General features: G+C 45.8%; 1 protein-coding gene across 5 annotated transcripts in view; it reads right to left on the bottom strand.

The window, feature by feature from the left end:
• Positions 1–2,710: 2,710 nt before the first annotated feature.
• LOC129826620 (uncharacterized) overlaps positions 2,711–19,346 on the bottom strand; it is a 48,499-nt gene continuing 31,863 nt past the window's right edge. For all 5 annotated transcript variants that reach the window (XM_055887542.1, XM_055887540.1, XM_055887539.1 and 2 more), the window contains 4 exons: positions 18,502–18,543; positions 11,532–18,221; positions 9,692–9,976; positions 2,711–4,440 (listed from right to left, as the gene is read on the bottom strand). In XM_055887542.1, coding sequence (XP_055743517.1) covers positions 3,485–4,440; positions 9,692–9,976; positions 11,532–18,186 — 7,896 coding nt within the window. In that variant the 5' untranslated portion in view covers positions 18,187–18,221; positions 18,502–18,543 and the 3' untranslated portion in view covers positions 2,711–3,484. The remainder of the gene's footprint in view (positions 4,441–9,691; positions 9,977–11,531; positions 18,222–18,501; positions 18,544–19,346) is intronic.

Below are 19,346 nucleotides of genomic sequence, written 5' to 3'. Positions count from 1 at the left end.
CATATTTATGCTTACTTATTTTAACTTGTGTGCTTTAACCATTTGTACATTGTTACAACACTGTATATATTTAATATGACACTTGTAATGTCTTTATTGTTTTGAAACTTCTGCATGTGTAATGTTTACTGTTAATTCGTTTTGTTTGTTTCACTTTTGTGTATTGTCTACCTCACTTGCTTTGGCAATGTTAACACATGTTTCCCATGCCAATAAAGCCCCTTGAATTGAATTGAATTGAATTGATAGACCTAAATGTGCACAATTGTTTTGCATGGAATAATCTGAAATGTGTAGTTCTGACTATTCTCTTCAAGAGGTGATGATATTAAAAACCAAATAGATCATATTGAACAGTCCATTGAAAACGCCACCCAGTTGTCAATGGTTTTAGCAGAGCTGGGCGTCTTCTTGCTCGCCGGCAGGAAAATCAAACGCTCTGCACCTTATTGTGACGTTTTCTTGATAACAACCTATTACAGTGTCACAAATGTTTGTACTTACTATCTATCAGAACCTTTGTTACACAACATACTTTGTGGCTGAGGGACTGGGGTGATGGGTACGACAGTTTAACCACAGTGGAGGCTGCTGAAGACAGAACGGCCGGAAAGGAGCCAATGGAATGGCATGAAACACATGGAAACAATGTGTTTGATGTATTTGATACCATTCCACTGATTCCGCTCCAGTCATTACCACCAGCCCGTCTTCCCCAATTTAGGTGCCTGTGTTTAACCCTCTGCACTCTTTCTGTTTTATTTCACAACAGTCACACCTACATGTGTAAATTACCTCAACTAGCCTGTACCCCCTCCACACTGACTCGGTACCGGTGCCCCCTGTATATAGCCTCCACACTGACTCGGTACCGGTGCCCCCTGTATATAGCCTCCACACTGACTCGGTACCGGTGCCCCCTGTATATAGCCTCCACACTGACTCGGTACCGGTGCCCCCTGTATATAGCCTCCACACTGACTCGGTACCGGAGCCCCCTGTATATAGCCTCATTATTGTTATTCTTATTGTGTTACTTTTTATTATTACTTTTTATTTTTGTCTACTTGGTAAATATTTTCTTAACTCTTCTTGAACTGCACTGTTGGTTAAGGGCTTGTAAGTAAGCATTTCACGGTAAAATCTACACATGTTATATTCTTGTTCTATGTGACAAATGAAGTTTGATTTGATTATATTGGTACTGTGGTGAAGCTGTGATTGGAGCTTGTAAGTGACAACATCTTCTAATCATGAACTAATTTCTCACACCTGTGGCTACTTGGCAACTCTGCACAAGACTGGAAATTCCTTTATAAGGCAGAGCCGAGAGAGCCGGTGTATGATGAATGATGAATGCTGTGGACTCACTTACCTTACTGGGGAGGCTATCGGTCGCTGCTGGGTACTGCAGTTGGCAACGAAGACCAGTAGTGAGGGGGCATTTGGTGCACCAGATAAAATAGTGGGTGTTTGAGGAGTGCTACCCCTCTCTTCTGATTGCATAAACAGAGTACGCTGTGTGTTACATTTGTTCTTTGACATGCAAATTAATTAGCCTGACGCTATATCAGTTTTTGTAATGTGTGACTGTATTTGACATAATTCATCAGGCTAAATGCAGTCATAGGTTGTGTCACTTGTCTTCCCTATGGTGGTTTCCTGGATTCACAGTGATTAACCTGAAACCGAGTGTCTAGCCTAGCTGTTGCCCCTGTCCAGTTTATTATAGTTTATTCAGTGCACCATATCTACTGCCAGTCTGCAATTAACCCACAAGTCCAACAATGGTACACACACACACACCCAGACCCCATTAGAGGGTCCCGTCAGCTTGACTGGGACGGCCATGGCATATGGTTTACATCATTTTCATGCTCAGCAAACCATTCAGTGACCTCTTGAGCGCTGTGGATGAGGGCATTGCCACCCTATTGGGGGCATAGCCATTGTAGCCAAAAGAATGGCCTGCCCAGCATTTGTATACATGACCCTAAGCATAATAGGATGTTAATTTCTCCACACTCGTGTAAATCCTCTGAATCATGTCTTTGGAGAGCGGACGGGATCAGATCTGACTGACATTTGCTAAATCCCTGCAGAACTCCCAGTTTGCAGACTGGCTCCATCCAAGCAGACAGCAGATTACTGGACAGGAAACCCGCAACAGCCACAAACTGAACACTCCCATGACACGTACAGGGCGCTGTCAGAACTCTCCCATTCCATACTTCACTACACTGATCATGTATACACCATATAGCCCAAGGAAAATGTCTTCCTAAGAACTCTAAAGATGTGCTTTCTAAAGCTGCCTCCCTTAAACTTGTCGTTGTTATTTTGTTTACATATATTGCAAATTTCAACATTGTATTATATTAAGTGTTTTGCTAGTTTAGGATCTGATAATTATATATGATTGATGTTATGACTGTAAATTGGTGTGCATTTCAGTCTATGACTGTGAGAAACCAATTAAACCTACTACTATCCCCATTTACTCAAATGTTTCCATTATCTTGGCAGTTACCTGTATGTGTCTATATTAAAATAAATATGACCGAGAATATAGTGTACTGTCCAAGCCAAGTACACACTGCAAGTAATGTATTGTACTTGTTTTGTACACCATACTGTATGGTGATTCTTTACAGTTCACAAGAGGTTTTAATTGAGATACAACTTAACGAGAAAAGCACAGTAAACTTGCTAAATGTGTCAAATTAAAATATTTATTAAAGCATTTACAAGTATCATGAATAACTATTGAAGAATCAAGTTAATGACGGTATCATTTCGGTTTTAAGAATCAAGGTAAGGCGACTCTTTCGGTCAAAAGCATTCCATTTTTGCAATCGCACACATAATGTGGGATTTGTGTGCCCCTTGAAAACTATTTTCACCCCCCAACATAAGGAGACACAAAATGAAATGTTTGGTAGTTACACTGCATTTCTGAGATCTCTATACAAAAAACAGTCAGACAGCTAGATCCAGGATTCTTACAGCGTTCCAGTTCAATGTCTAATTTAACTGATTCATTCTTAATATATGACATAACGACAACATACACTGTCATAAATGCAAGGATAAAAAAAGCAATGTTTTATGTCACACGATTTCGGACACTTTCCGTCAAGACACCAACCATGATAAAGGGTTAAACACATTAAATCAACATGTTCATTTTATTGAATATAACTTTGATCCCCCGTTATATATTATGTAATGACATGTATTGACATGAAAAAAATTGGCAGATCATTATCAATGACTCATCAACAGGTGTAACAAGTTGTTGAGTGTAGGAAATCGTCACTGGTACCCTAGTTTATAGAAAGACAAATAAGTGGCGCATCTGCTAAGAAATGAATAATAATAATAATAATAATAATAATAAGTGTATCATTCTATATATCTTGATATCTGACTGTGGAGGAGTTTAGGTGGGCAGCCTTCACAGCTTATCAGTGGTGGGCAGCCTTCACAGCGGACCAGTGGCAGGTCTGGGATAGTGGTACCTCAGCAGCTCGGTGGGATAGCATGTCTCACCGAACGGATACCCCATCCACAGGCCCAGCTGGTACCAGGCGCTCGCGTACCAGTGCATACCTTCCTGGTCTTCCTGCCCCTGCCGCGGGGGAGCCAGAAGCCGGTCCCCAAAGAGAGGGAGGGAGGAGCGCAGGATGTGGAGAAGCCTGTAGGGGACGAAGGTGAGGTGAGCAAGCTGCTGCCGGCACTGCAGGGTGTAGCAGGAAACTAGGTGTCCGTCCACCACCAGGTTCCCCTCCACAGTCAGGGGAGCGTAGGCCCCTAAGCTCTCTGCCTCGCTCACTTCGTTCACGCGTTTGGCCTCAAGTGATCCGCTCCTGGGGTCGTGCAGATAGATTAGGTGGCCCGGGAGGACATCCTTGGCGAACACCGGAACCCTGCGTGCGTCGCTGGCCAAGTCAATGGTTGTTGTGTTGTCGGGGGCGATAAAGAGAACATGGTCAGGTGTGATGTACAGGGGCTCCTCGGACCCCTCCGTGTCCAGCAGGAGGTAGCGCTCCCTTGAGCCGCTCCGCCGGTCAAGCCACAGGAGGACCTCGCTGAAGGTGGGCCGGCCAGCAGCGTCAACCGCCAGCACCCTGTCCCCCACGCGCAGCTCTGCCATGGTTCTCCTGGAGCCGTCACTGGTGAGCACCGTGGCATGGGCGGGGAAGCACTCCTCCTCTTTCTGGCACCAGGTGTTTATAGTGAATTGATCTTTACTGGGGTATTCGGCCATGTTTCTCCTCACCTCACTCACAGTCATTGTGTTCCAGTATCTTACTAAATTCGGGTTCCTTGTAGGAGAACCTTCGGTCTGGAGGTTACAACCTGCCTCAACCCAAAGCTTTTTCAAGCACTTCATGAAATGGGGTCCACTGTCGTTGTCAGAGCCACAATCCCCACTCTCTGGGGGCGGGCAACAAAAAGAAAGAAGGCAGAAGATAGAAAGAATGCAGGTTAGTCAAATAAATATTTACCTTTCAAATAGATTAATAGAAATGGATTTCCCTGAGTGGCTCAGTGCAATATTCTGAATGCAGCAGCTGGGAGAAACACTGATGATAGCAATATTTATATATAATAAATATTGCACTTTAGGCAGGAGTTAGTCACTAATGCAACTTTATTTAACCATCTCAAGTGTTTTTTCTTTTGTGTGTGCTACATGTTTATACGTGTTGCCACAACTGTTTAAATAAGGTGTGTGTTTTGTATTTAGTCTTGAATTGTTTTGACATCCTGTCCACGCTATTAAATTGCAATCTCTACACAGTGCTCGGGTTTCCAAGATGGCTTTCCTAATGTACCCTTTCAGATAAAGAACTTTAGAACTACACTTCCCATCAACCCCTCCATCATAGACACATGAGCCAAACAATCTGATGGAAAAGGTTCTCAGGTTCTTCTTAAGGGTATATGTGAAGTCATCTTGGATATTGTGTAGACTGAAATGTAATAGCATAAATCACATTTTCAGGATGTACACACCTTACTTAACAGTTGCAGCAACATATGAGAACATGTAAAACATACACAAAAAAAACATTTGAGTTCCCCTTTAAGCCCAGAATGACTGACATTGTCCCGTGTATTTTTTCAAGCACTGTGGTAATCATTATCAACACAGTCAAGTGATACTTCTGCACAGCCAGCTAGATACAGGAGGAGTCTCGTGTGACCTGGAAGTGGAAATCGCATGATTCCAAAAAACAGCCTGGTTTTCAGAAGGGACATATTTAGAGCACAAATTGAGGTTGCAGTGCATTTTCACTACTATAGTGTAAGAGCTATTTGAAAAGACCGCCTGACATTTCAGCCTGTTTTGGTGCATAGAGTTTTGGCCAGTGGATTAGTTAAAAGACCAATACAATAAGACAGAGAGTTCCAAACCTTTCTACAAATGTCACGTTCCTGACCTGTTTTCTCTTGTTTTGTATTTATTTAGTATGGTCAGGGCATGAGTTGGGTGGGTTGTCTATGTGTTGTTTTCTATGTTGGGGTTTTGTGTGTTCGGCCTGGTATGATTCTCAATCAGAGGCAGCTGTCAATCGTTGTCCCTGATTGAGAATCATACTTAGGCAGCCGGGGTTTCACGTGTGTTTTTGTGTGGGTGTTTGTATTTCGTGTCAGTGTTCGTGCCACACAGGACTGTCTTTCGGTTAGATTCTCTTTGTTATTTTGTTTCGTGTAGTGTTCAGTTTATTTCTTAATAAAACATGGACACTTTCCACTCTGCGTCTTGGTCCGATCCCTACATCTCTTCTTCAGACGAAGAGGAGGAAATCAGCCGTAACAGAAACACCCACCACCAAAGGACCAAGCAGAGTGGAAAAGGGCAGCGACAGCAGCAGCAGAAACAGACACAGGACTCCTGGACTTGGGAGGAGATCCTGGACGGCAAGGGACCCTGGGCTCAGCCAGGGGAATATCGCCGTCCCAAGGCGGAGTTGGAGGCAGCGAAGGCAGAGAGGCGCTGGTATGAGGAGGCAGCGCGGCGACGCGGTTGGGAGCCCGAGAGTCAGACCCAAACATTTCTTGGGGGGGGCACACGCGGAGTGTGGCAAAGCCGGGTAGGATACCTGAGCCAACTCCCCGTGCTTACCGTGGAGTGAGAGGGCGTCGTACTGGTCAGACACCGTGTTATGCGGTGAAGCGCACGGTGTCCCCAGTACGCGTGCTTAGCCCAGTGCGGGCCATTCCACCTCGCCGCACTGGTAGGGCTAGGTTGGGCATCGAGCCGGGTGTCATGAAGCCGGCCCAACGCATCTGGTCTCCAGTGCGTCTCTTCGGGCCGGCGTACATGGCACCAGCCTTACAAGGGGTGTCCCCGGTTCGCCAGCATAGCCCAGTGCGGGCTATTCCACCTCGCCGCACTGGCAGGGCTACGGGGACCATTCAACCTGGTAAGGTTGGGCAGGCTCGGTGCTCAAGAGCGCATGTACTCCTTCACGGTCCGGTATATCCGGTGCCACCTCCACGTACCAGTCCTCCGGTGGCAGCCCCCCGTACCAGGCTGTCTCTCCGGGTTCTCTCTCCAGTTGCTCTCATCTGCCCAGCGCTGTCTGAGCTGCCTGCCTGCCCAGCGCTGTCTGAGCTGCCTGCCTGCCCAGCGCTGTCAGAGCCTTCCTCCTCTCCAGCGCAGCCAGAGTCTGAGCTGCCTGCCTGCCCAGCGCTGTCTGAGCTGCCTGCCTGCCCAGCGCTGTCTGAGCTGCCTGCCTGCCCAGCGCTGTCTGAGCTGCCTGCCTGCCCAGCGCTGTCTGAGCTGCCTGCCTGCCCAGCGCTGTCTGAACTGCCTGCCTGCCCAGCGCTGTCTGAACTGCCTGCCTGCCCAGGGTCATCTGAGCCGCCCGTCTGTCCCGAGCCGTCGGAGCTGCCCGTCTGTCCCGAGCCGTCAGAGCTGTCCGTCTGTCCCGAGCTGTCAGAGCTGCCCGTCTGTCCCGAGCCGCTAGAGCCGTCCGCCAGACAGGATCAGCCAGAGCCGTCCGCCAGACAGTAGCAGCCAGAGCCGTCCGCCAGGCAGGAGCAGCCAGGGCCGTCCGCCAGACAGGACCAGCCAGAGCCGTCCGCCAGACAGGACCAGCCAGAGCCGTCAGCCAGCCATGACCAGTCAGAGCCGTCAGCCAGCCATGACCAGCCAGAGCCGTCAGCCAGCCATGACCAGCCAGAGCCGTCAGCCAGCCATGACCAGCCAGAGCCGTCAGCCAGGAGCTGCCAGAGCCGTCCAGCCAGGAGCTGCCAGAGCCGTCCAGCCAGGATCCGCCAGAGCCAGCCAGCCAGGATCCGCCAGAGCCAGCCAGCCAGGATCCGCCAGAGCCAGCGAGCCAGGATCCGCCAGAGCCAGCCAGCCAGGATCCGCCAGAGCCAGCCAGCCAGGAGCTGCCAGCCAGCCAGGAGCTGCCAGAGCCGCCCGCCAGCCAGGATCTGCCAGAGCCGCCCGCCAGCCAGGATCTGCCAGAGGCGCCCTTCACTCCAGCGCTGCCGGAGTCTCCCGCCTGTCCGGTGCTGCCTGAATTCCCCGTGCATTCGGGACCCATGGCTAGGGTCCCCAGGCCAAGGTCGGCGGTGAGGATCGCCGCTCATAGAAGGCCACGGGGCGATTAAGGAGGCGGACAAAGACATTGTTAAGGTGGGGTCCACGTCCCGCGCCAGAGCCGCCACCGCGGACAGACGCCCACCCAGACCCTCCCCTAGAGTTTTAGGTGTGCGCCCGGAGTTCGCACCTTGAGGGGGGGGGTTCTGTCACGTTCCTAGCCTGTTTTCTCTTGTTTTGTATTTATTTAGTATGGTCAGGGCGTGAGTTGGGTGGGTTGTCTATGTGTTGTTTTCTATGTTGGGGTTTTGTGTGTTCGGCCTGGTATGATTCTCAATCAGAGGCAGCTGTCAATCGTTGTCCCTGATTGAGAATCATACTTAGGCAGCCGGGGTTTCACGTGTGTTTTTGTGGGTGTTTGTATTTCGTGTCAGTGTTCGTGTCACACGGGACTGTCTTTCGGTTAGATTCTCTTTGTTATTTTGTTTCGTGTAGTGTTCAGTTTATTTCTTAATAAAACATGGACACTTTCCACTCTGCGTCTTGTTCCGATCCCTAAACCTCCTCTTCAGACGAAGAGGAGGAAATCAGCCGTAACAACAAATAACAGCTAGTTTTCATTTTCCCCCTCCCAACTCAGATCACTCCCAGACAGTCCTAGCTAAATTCTTGCTTGAGAAATTGCTCTTTGCTAAGAAGCCATTTTTGTTTATTTTTAAAAATTTTAATTGAAAACAATCAAATCAAATGTATTTATATAGCCCTTCTGACATCAGCTGATATCTCAAAGTGCTGTACAGAAACCCAGCCTAAAACCCCAAACAGCAAGCAATGCAGGTGTAGAAGCACGGTGGCTAGGAAATACTCCCTAGAAAGGCCAAAACCTAGGAAGAAACCTAGAGAGGAACCAGGCTATGAGGGGGTGGCCAGTCCTCTTCTGGCTGTGCAATCACAGCAATCACAGTAACGTACTTCATTGTTACCCATAAATTATTTGAAATTGAGATTTTTCTTTTAAAACAAGCTGATTGGACCTTTAACATGCACATTTCATCAAATAATACAGTTATTACAGGCTGTTCAGGTTTTTATAATATTTATTTACCCAGTAAGTTGACTGAGAACACATTCTCATTTTCGCAACAACCTGGGTAATAGTTACAGGGAAGAGGGATGAATGAGCCAATTGGGAGCAGGGGATGATTAGGTGGCCATGATGTTTAGATTGGGAATTTAACCAGGACACCAGGGTTAACAGCCCTACTATTACAATAAGTGCTATGGGATCTTTAGCGACCACAGAGAGAGTCAGGTCACCTGTTTAACATCCCATCCAAAAGACAGCACCCTACACAGGGCAATGTCCCCAATCACTGCCCTGGGGTATTGGAACACTTTTTAGACCAGAGGAAAGAGTGACTCCTACTGGCCCTCCAACACCATCTGGTCTCCCATTCAGGGACCGACCAGGACCAACCCTGCCTAGTTTCAGACGTGAGCCAGCAGGGTGTTATTCTTCTGGTTTTTGTAAAGTATCATTCAAAACATTGCATTGCCCCCAGTTAAGCACGAGTATTTTACTGGACTAAGTTCTATTCAACCCTTTTTAGTCACAGAACGTTTAAGACGAGGGGTCATGTCTTATTTAGTAAAATAATTCAGTGAGTTATATTTTAGAGCACATTTCTATGTACATACAATTATTTAACGAGGCTGTATTTTCAGATTGCATTGTATGGTCAATTGCATACGACTTTGGAAAAATACATTTTAAAACCTTTCTGGTGTATCAAAGGTGTTATTATGCAACCCTATTTTCCTCTGTGCCCCTTCTGAAAAATCAGGCTGAAAATGTGGGAAGATTTTTATAAATGTAGTGTAGGCTACCCTTGTCTTATGCTGAATTGTGTTTTTACTATGAAATCTCTTGTTGGTGGTGTTGTTGTTGTGATTATTACACTTAGACATCCCATGTACTGGTCGCTTCATTTACTGCTCTCAATTTATTTTCATAAATATGTCAATATCTGGCTATTCCAAATTGGGGAGAAAATGGAAGTAAGATTTCGTAGCCTTTGTTGGTAGCCAAATAAAAAAAGAACTATAACCATGTTGACGTCCACTCACCGATGCAGTAGGGAAAGCTTGACCATCCAGAACTGGTACACTGGATCTGAGAGGAGACTTCGAGATTATAGAGTCGGTTACACGTTATATCGCATTTTTCTCCTTCAAAATTGGAGGCACAAAATGCTTGACCGTTGGGAACTGTATAGGGATCACAGCTGTGTCTGCACTGGATCTGTTTGTTGCAGGTCAATGTTTCTGGTATGAACCTACATCCCATGACATCACAGACGTGTGTCTGTTGAGAAACAAACCCTCCACTGTCGATCACCGATGTTGTCCATTCTGTATACACAACAGCAACAAAATACAAGAGCACATGAAAACAGCAATATAACACAATATCTGTCATAGAAACAGAAATATGAACACAACATCTGTCATGGAAACAGAAATATAAACACAATATCTGTCATAGAAACAGAAATATAAACACAATATCTGTCATGGAAACAGAAATATAAACACAATATCTGTCATAGAAACAGAAATATAAACACAATATCTGTCATAGAAACAGAAATATAAACACAATATCTGTCATAGAAACAGAAATATAAACACACATCTGTCATGGAAACAAAAATATGAACACAATATCTGTCATAGAAACAGAAATATAAACACAACATCTGTCATGGAAACAGAAATATAAACACAATATCTGTCATAGAAACAGAAATATAAACACAATATCTGTCATAGAAACAGAAATATAAACACAATATCTGTCATAGAAACAGAAATATAAACCCAACATCTGTCATGGAAACAGCAATATAACACACATCTGTCATGGAAACAAAAATATGAACACAATATCTGTCATAGAAACAGAAATATAAACACAACATCTGTCATGGAAACAGAAATATAACACAATATCTGTAATAGAAACAGAAATATAAACACAACATCTGTCATGGAAACAGAAATATAAACACAATATCTGTCATAGAAACAGAAATATAAACACAACGTCTGTCATGGAAACAGCAATATAACACACATCTGTCATCGAAACAAAAATATGAACACAATATCTGTCATAGAAACAGAAATATAAACACAATATCTGTCATAGAAACAGAAATATAAACACAACGTCTGTCATGGAAACAGAAATATAAACACACATCTGTCATGGAAACAAAAATATGAACACAATATCTGTCATAGAAACAGAAATATAAACACAACATCTGTCATGGAAACAAAAATATGAACACAATATCTGTCATGGAAACAGAAACATAGCACTCATCTGTCATGGAAACAGAAATATAAACACTATCTGTCATAGAAACAGAAATATGAACACAATATCTGTCATGGAAACAGAAATATTAACACAACATCTATCATGGAAACAGCAGTATTAGACACATCTGTCATAGAAACAGAAATATAAACACAATATCTGTCATAGAAACAGAAATATAAACACAACGTCTGTCATGGAAACAGCAATATAACACACATCTGTCATGGAAACAAAAATATGAACACAACATCTGTCATGGAAACAGAAATATAAACACTATCTGTCATAGAAACAGAAATATGAACACAATATCTGTCATGGAAACAGCAGTATAAACACAACATCTGTCATGGAAACAGAAACATAGCACTTTTTGCTGTGTGTATTTCTCTGTATGTCTGTGTGTGTGTCTCTCTGTGTGTGTTTAGTGAGTGTGTCAATGTGTGTGTCTGTGTGTCTATGTCTGTGTGTCTGTCTATACTTTTGTGTGTGTGTGTGTCTATTTAATTCATACAGTCAACATTATCAAGGGTATCAATCATGTTGGACCCCAACTGTACACAAATGCTTACTCACCATGACCAGGAAACAGGGATCCACAGACAGCTTTAGCTGCAGTTGAGTCTTCAACACAAATTTTGCTCCAACCGGCCCCGTCCACGTTCCCTTCAACGATCCCTGTGTAATCCGAGCCACTTGTCTGCAGCTTTACTTTTCTACATTTCACCTGTGTACTCCCGAGAGCCCATGTCAGTGTTACAAACTCCAACTGTCTGTCTTCGCAGGATAACCTGGCATAGGGACCAATATTTTGGAAGGAAACTCCCCATGCCACGATATTGCCAACTAAGTCATAAAGGCCATCTTGAATGTTGACAAGATGGAAGTTAGGCTCACAGGATGAGGTTATCAATCCCCAGTCACCACCGTGGCAGGTTATGGTGCTGTCCTCAGAGGAAATGTGGTAGAAATCATCACATCTCAAGTACAGAGAGTCGCCTTGTTTGAAATCCCCTGTGCTACCTGAAGGTGAATAGAATTTACCATGAGGAACCTGGGGAGGGGCAAGGCAGGGGATTGATTTGCATTGCAGTATTCCACCTCTAGTGGGTGGTAACCACTCTCCTGATTCTACCTGGCATGTAAAGCTGGACACCCCGAAAAGATCGTACCCTGAGTCACAGCTGTAGACGATTGTAATGGAGTTTGAGTGTTGCAAGGATTGGTAATGCCCGTTGTTGATCTCCGGTGGGGTCCTGCAGCACAACGGAGGGGTGGGTTGTAAAGTACCGTAGTGACACGTGCTTTCGAAGAGGAAGCCAAGACAGATAACAGAGATAGTTCTGCCATGAGGAACATGATCGCCCAAATGGATGCAGCCTCTGGGGACACAGGGCCTATCCACGGGTAGTAATAGGTCTGTTGGTGTGCATTGAATTTCAGAGCTAGAGGTCAGCTGGTAGCCCTCCAGGCACTCAATCACCGCCACCGGTCCATCCCCTGTCATTTTCTCCTCAACGATAGTGCTTCCACTGGGGGCGATGAAGCCTTGGCATATGCTTAGAGTTTCTATTGGTGGGAAGACAGCCTTCTGACTTTTCATCTCTTCTATTACCGATGACACAAAGACCCTGAATGCAGATTTGGGTTTTAAGTCGCGGATTTCCGCCATAGTGTCGCTGGTGTTGAAGTGCGCCACCAGGTCACCACTGTCTTCTTCCACAAGCACCACGTAAGTGTACCTCTCACTGTCGGGGTCGGATCCCATAGGGGGTGCCGCCCAGTTTATCATCACACTGCTGTGGGTGACGTGCAGCACTTTCAGAGACGCTGGCGGATTGGGTTTCGTTCTCTGTGATGCCTCCCATAAAACCAGCACTGGAACTTCACATTTCGTCAGGTAAAGCTGCAAGGTGTAAAGGACTCCAGATTGGAGGCCAGTGATTTCCAATGAGGAGATGTTACCCCAAGTTAAAGTGTCAGTGTGGAAAAGCTGGTCTGACACTTTTAAATGACAGCGGAACATTGACTCTGCCACACTTCTTACTCTCCCCAGAGCCATGTCTTCGACTTCAATGGCTGTCTCATTAGCACGTGTCACGCTGAAGGGTGGAAGGGATGAGTTAAAAGCCTTGAGGGAGGGGCTAATCTCAACAGCTGAGCTGAAGTAGGATGAGTCAGTCAGGGTGTTGTTTGCAAAGGCAAAGCTGATGTGCTGGTAAAGCGAGCGGTTGCTGCTCCAGTTGTCAAATATAACAGTGAGCGAGTCTCTGCCAATCAGGTTTAGAAGAGGGTCTCGGTAGCGCAGAGAAACAACAAGATTTCCTTCTAAAGTAAAGAAGCAGGCGTCCTGGGGGGCGAAGTTACGAATTAGAACGCTATCCTCGATCCCATCTGAGGCAAAGTTGTCGATGTGTTTCACTCCGCTGCTGTCGTCCAGAATGTAAAGGTCTCTTCCTGGCCCCCCGCACAGCAGGTCTGACCCGTGTTTCGGCACCAGACTGTCATCTCCGAATTTCCCAATCAGCTGGTTGTCCTCGTTGTCGCCAATCAGCAGGTCTTTGAACTCTGTCCCAATCACCCTCTCCACACCAGTGAAGGTGTCATTCTCTGCGTCTGCTCCCCACCCCCTGCCTGAGTGCAGGTCCACCGTGACCCCGCTGCCTGTCCGCACGTCTCCACTGAAGAACACTGTATCTATCCCAGGACCCCCGTCAATCCTGTCGGCCCCACCTCCCCCGTAGATGAAGTCGTCTCCCTCGCCACCCTGGATTTCATCCTCCCCTTCTCCCCCCTCCAGGATGTCATTCCCGCCATCTCCGATGATGATGTCATTTCCTCCAAAGCCCTCGATCATCTCGCTTCCCTGGTTGCCATGGATATAGTCATTCATGTTGCCCCCGGCAATCAGGAAACTGCCGTTGCTCCCTGTGATGTAGTTACTGAAGGCAGTGGCGCCACGTATTCTAGAAACATTGCTGAATTCACTTCCTGATGAGGCACAGCTGATGTTGCAGCTCTTGGAGGAGGATGCCATGTCAATGCTGAGGACGGACTTGTAGGGGTAAGAATCACCATTGATTTTGAACAGAAATCCATCCAAGGAACGAACCAGGAGGTGCTGAAACTTCGGCCCCTTCAAGTACTTCAGCAAGCGGACACGGACCGAGTCGTTCCTAGAGCAGGAGAACATGATAATGTGGTGTTCCTCCAGGAGAACTTTGACGTCTTCATAGAGGACCTGGAGGAAGAGGTTGTCCATTTTCATGTCTCCTGCCTCGTTGTCAATTTCGTTCTCATAGCCGTATGCATGGCCAATGACATAGGTGTCTGACCCATTGCCCCCCCGCAGGTACTGGTACTTGTTAATGTTTCCAATGCCAGGGTCAATGAAGTTGTCCAACGAGTTTCCAATCACAGTGTATGAACACTTGCTAGATTTGGCTTGGAACCTTTCCACTTTCCTCCAGGGCTCTTTGCTCAAGTCAAATATTTGTTTCTGGTCTATACACTCCTCCTTGCTGAGGTTAATTTCCATGGGACTCATGATGTCCTGGTCGGACGCATTGAGCGGCAAGGTGGCGATGATGCCGTCAGAAGTCTGCACAACCAGGTGTTGGAAGTTCTCACCCTGGAACCAGTCCCACAGGATGACTTCAATGTTAACAACTGCCACCTTCAACACAAGGTGTGGCAATCGAAGCTCTGTTTTGATTTCCCCCCAGGCATACTGGATAAACAAAACGTCGCTAGTTTTGTCTTCTGCGAGATTGTTGATATGAGCTCCTCCGCAGCCAGACTTGATGACGTATTTATCACTGCCACCTCCTCCCTGCAGGTGGTCCCTGCCCCCACTGCAGCTGAGGAAATTTCCCAGCACATTCCCGACAATGATGTCATCATAGGGGGAGTCGAAGACAGTCACCACAGTGTGGAAGTGTTGGTCAGTTTTGTTGAGGTTGACGGTCCTGCCATGTTGCTCCGTGCTGAGGTCGACAATCAGCGGCGTCTTTACCAGCCCACTGTCTTCACTTTTTGAGATGGAAAAAGTCACATGATCAGAAGACAGAAACGCCAAGTGTTGATATTGTCTGTCAGTGTTCCACTTTTGCAAATGGAAGCACGTTGACTTCGGCTCTTCTTCGTCTGTCACCCGAACACCCTCATCCAGCAGTTCTGCACGAATCCTCTGGAAGGGCACGTGAAACACCACCAAGTCTATTTTCTGGTCTGTGGCGTAGTTGTTGATGATATCACAGCCTTCTGCTGGGAAGATCTCATAGGTGTCGGCTCCCTCTCCTCCTTCAAGTACATCTGCTCCCAGACCACCATTGAGAACGTTGTCCCTCTTGTTGCCTAAAATGCTGTCACTAAAATTGCTGCCCAAAACCCTGATTACGCTTTGGTAATCCCCCTCCAGTCTGAGAGATACCGGACTTTGGGATTTGGTGTTGTCCAGAGTTTCCGGGACACAGTTAGTATGGAACTTGTTCCCAATAAGTCCTCTGTCTGCTATTTTAAACATGACGCCATCAGCAGACTGAAATGTCATGTGCTGATAGTAGTCAACGTTACTGTGGGTAAACCAGTTCCTAATGGTGATCTGGTGCTTCTTCTGTTGTCCGTAAACGAGGAGAAGATCGTTTTGATTCCGGATACAATCAATGCGGCTGAAAGGGGCTTTTATCAACAGGTGATCCTCAAACAAATCGTGGGAGAAATTGTCAATCTCAGAAATGCTTCCGTCTGTGGGAAAGACGTAAAGGTCCCTCCCTTCTCCGCCAGAGAGCACCGAAGCCTGCGACCCGAGAAAGAAAATGTCATCCCCCCCATGACCGTGGATGGTGTAGCGGTAGTTCCGGATCACGTAGTCCAAATCCAGGCCTCCATAAGCGCAGGGGTCTGAGGGAGCTGGTGAAGGCTGCTCTGCTGCGGGTTGATGGAGGGCAAAGAATGAGTTGTCCTTGTCATTCCCATAATAGGTGCCGAACAGGGAGGAGCGGAGCAGGAGTTCTCCACAGATGACCTGTTGGGAGTGCACTGGGATGACCCACCACAGGTTTGCAGTCTTCTGGGTGTACAGGAACTGGCGAGACTCCCCCACCCCAAGAATGATGCTCTGAATGGCGGGGTTGTGGAATGTTTTCACAATGGTTTTGACCCCGCCTCGCCCATCATCAATGCCTCCAATCTGAATGGTGACATTGCCGTGGTTCGACAGCCGGACCGTTATCAAACCCCCATATTGTGAGAGCGCCCCTTCCGTCAGGTCGATGGTGCTTACGTTACCGTCATTGGCCACTATTCTGTAATAGGCACCGGGAGAAGACAAATTTCGCAGAAGCTCTTGGTTTTTCCTGTATTCTTCATCCACCTCTTTCATCTGCCTCAGCAGCCCTCCGGTCCCAAAATCCAAAGCACCTTCCCCTAACCCTTTTAAAACAGCAGTCAGTTTCTGTATGTCATTAGCCCCCTTGGGAAGTCGGTCCAGCTCACTCACAACATCGCAGTAAAAATCACTGATAGACATCCTAACTATGGTCAGACCAATGATTATGGGCTCCAGAATGAGTGCGGCCGGAGGGAAGGCCACTTCAGCGATGGACAGCACAGTGGTTGACACGTCCAAGACTAAGTTTGAAACTTTTAAGCCATAATATTTCTTCTGTTCTGGGTCAGAGTTGTTGCTTGTCTGAATAGCTACAGAATCTTCAGCTATGAAATAGAATTGGAAACCCAAGCCAACGAAGGGAATGTCCTTCAGAAATTGTCCAGCGGCACTCTCCTGAACTCTTTCCAGTGAGCCGCTTACTCTCTCCAATGTCTTCTCTAGACCCAATCTCTCTGCCCCTTTACGGATGGTGCTTTTTAATATGTTCTGGGACATTTTGGAGAGCTGTTGATTCACGCCAGTCAGCCCCCCGAGCCCGTGTAGAGACTGGGTGAGAGTGAAAGCCCCTCTAGCTGTATCATTCTCTGCAAAAAACTTCCCCGCCCCAATGAAGCCAGCCACAATGCCATACACCGCCATGCCTCTGTTGATCTTGTCCAGGGCACCCCCACCTGCCGCTTTCACCCGACTGCCCTGATGCATGGCATTCTCTTCGATCTGCCGGGTGTAGAAGGTTTTGGACTCATCTAGAGGGAAGGAGACCAGGTGGGTGTCCTCTGGGTTCCTCCTGCTTGCCACTTCCACCTCCACTTGACCGTCTTTAATGCGTAGTGACTTGTCCTTCACCACATATTCTTCTGAATTGCACACATTTCTGCGTCGTCGCCTCTTCTTAAAACAACCATGTAAGTTATTATCAAGCTGCTCCCCAAAGCTGTTTTGGTCATTAAGCTGGTTTATGTTTGTTTCCATGTCGACGTCCATTTGGTTATTATTAATATTAGTAATTTTTCGCAAGGGGCTGCGAAGCACGTTTCCATGTTCATAACTGAACAAAACTCTTCTTTCATCTTTTATGTTAATTTCATTCCTCATTTGCCCATGGTTAAAGAGATCAGAAAAAGCTGGCATAATACCCGCTTTTTCATAACTCCAGAATAGTTTTTCAGGAACATCAACCGTTTGGGTTTGGTAAACATTAAATGTGTTGGTTGTTGACACGAAGGTGTCGTACGCCACAATCTCACGGAGCTGGAACCCCTGATTATTATTATTCACCTCCTTCATGAATCCAGTCATGTAATTCCCTGCGGCATCCGTTCCAGCATTGCACACAATGAATCGCATTTCAACTTGGACTTGTCTCATATTGCTGACCAATAACTTCACCACATTAGCCAGTTGATAGTAATTCAAGTTGTTGATGTTGTAGTCCACCACATAATATTTCGAACCATAGTTTGTTGACTCTACAAGTTTTCTGTTACCATGAGAAATCAAGGTAATCTTGACTCTATCAGCATTCTGAATAAGTACATCGCTCATCCCATTTGGCCTGCTAAGCTCTTGAAATGTAGGTTGACCATTTTGGTCTATGTTTAATTTTAAAACCAACACCTTAGTTTTTTTCCCTATGAAGTAAGAAGATTCGTAATCGATGTAAGCTTGGTCATTGATGAAGACATTGGGTGGCCCAAGCACTAAGTGAATTTCCACTTCATTTGGCCGATTATTGTCAACCTGTTGCCACTCCGGTCTGGAGTAAGGCCACATGGAGCCGCACCCCGGGACAGAGGCTGAGAGAATGGCAATGAAAATGGAAAGTCCAGCGGGCCTCATGGTGGCTATTCAACATTCACAAAAACTGTTTTCTCCTGGGAAAACAATAAGGAAAGATATTAAGGATTAAAGAAATTAAGGATAGATTAATAATATTAAGGATTCATGATATTAAGGATTAATGACATTGAGGATTAATGATATTGAGGATTAATGATATTAAGGATGAAAGAAATTAAGAATAAATTAATGATAATGTTTTTTAATTAACCTTTATTTAACTAGGCAAGTTAACAAATTCTTATTTACAATGATGCCCTACCGGGGAACAGTGGATTAACTGCCTTGTTCAGGGGCAGAATGACAGATTTTTACCTTGTCAGCTCGGGGATTCGATCCAGCAACCTCTCAAACGCACTAAGAAGGAAAGAAATTCCACAAATTAACTTTGAACAAGGCACACCTGTTAATTGAAATGCATTCCAGGTGACCACCTCATGAAGGTCGTTGAGAGAATTCCAAGAGTGTGCAAAGCTGTCATCAATGCAAAGGGTGGCTACTTTGAAGAATCTCAAATATAAATTACATTTTGATTTGTTTAACACTTTTTTGGTTACTACATAATTCAATATGTGTTATTTCACAGTTTTTATGTCTTCACTATTATTCTACAAAGTAGAAAATAGTACAAATAAAGAAAAACCCTTGAATAAGTTGGTGTGTCCAAACTTTTGACTGGTACAGTAGATGTCGCCATAGTCTAGGACCGATAGGCACGTCGACTGAATAATCTGCTTAATACTATTTTTCTAAAGAAGGAGTCCATTTTTATTCTCAGCTTCTTAACTAACTCGTAAATATGCTTTTTAAAAGACAGCTTTTCATCTATCCAGATGCCCAGATATTTGTAAGCAGGGACATAATCAATATGGACACCATCCAAAGTACATATGCTTAAATCAGAGTTATTTTTATGTGCACTAGAGAACAACATATATTTAGTTTTACCTGCATTCAATACTAATTACAGGTCAATAAAGTTTTTCTGTAATACAATGAAGGCAGACTGTAGTTCAGGTAGAGCCTGGTCAACCGTGGTTGCAATAGCATACACAACAGCGAGCACCATCCCCCTACCTCTGCACCATCTCTCTCTGTCTCCTACACCCAGGCTGCTGTGGACAGAGAGGTCGTAAATTCCTGGAGGAGATTATCTCCTC

Source organism: Salvelinus fontinalis, chromosome 28 (assembly GCF_029448725.1).
Source record: "Salvelinus fontinalis isolate EN_2023a chromosome 28, ASM2944872v1, whole genome shotgun sequence".
NCBI lineage: Eukaryota > Metazoa > Chordata > Actinopteri > Salmoniformes > Salmonidae > Salvelinus > Salvelinus fontinalis.
The sequence above is the reverse complement of the archived record's forward strand: the minus strand, read 5'-3'. Positions and strand labels throughout refer to the sequence as shown.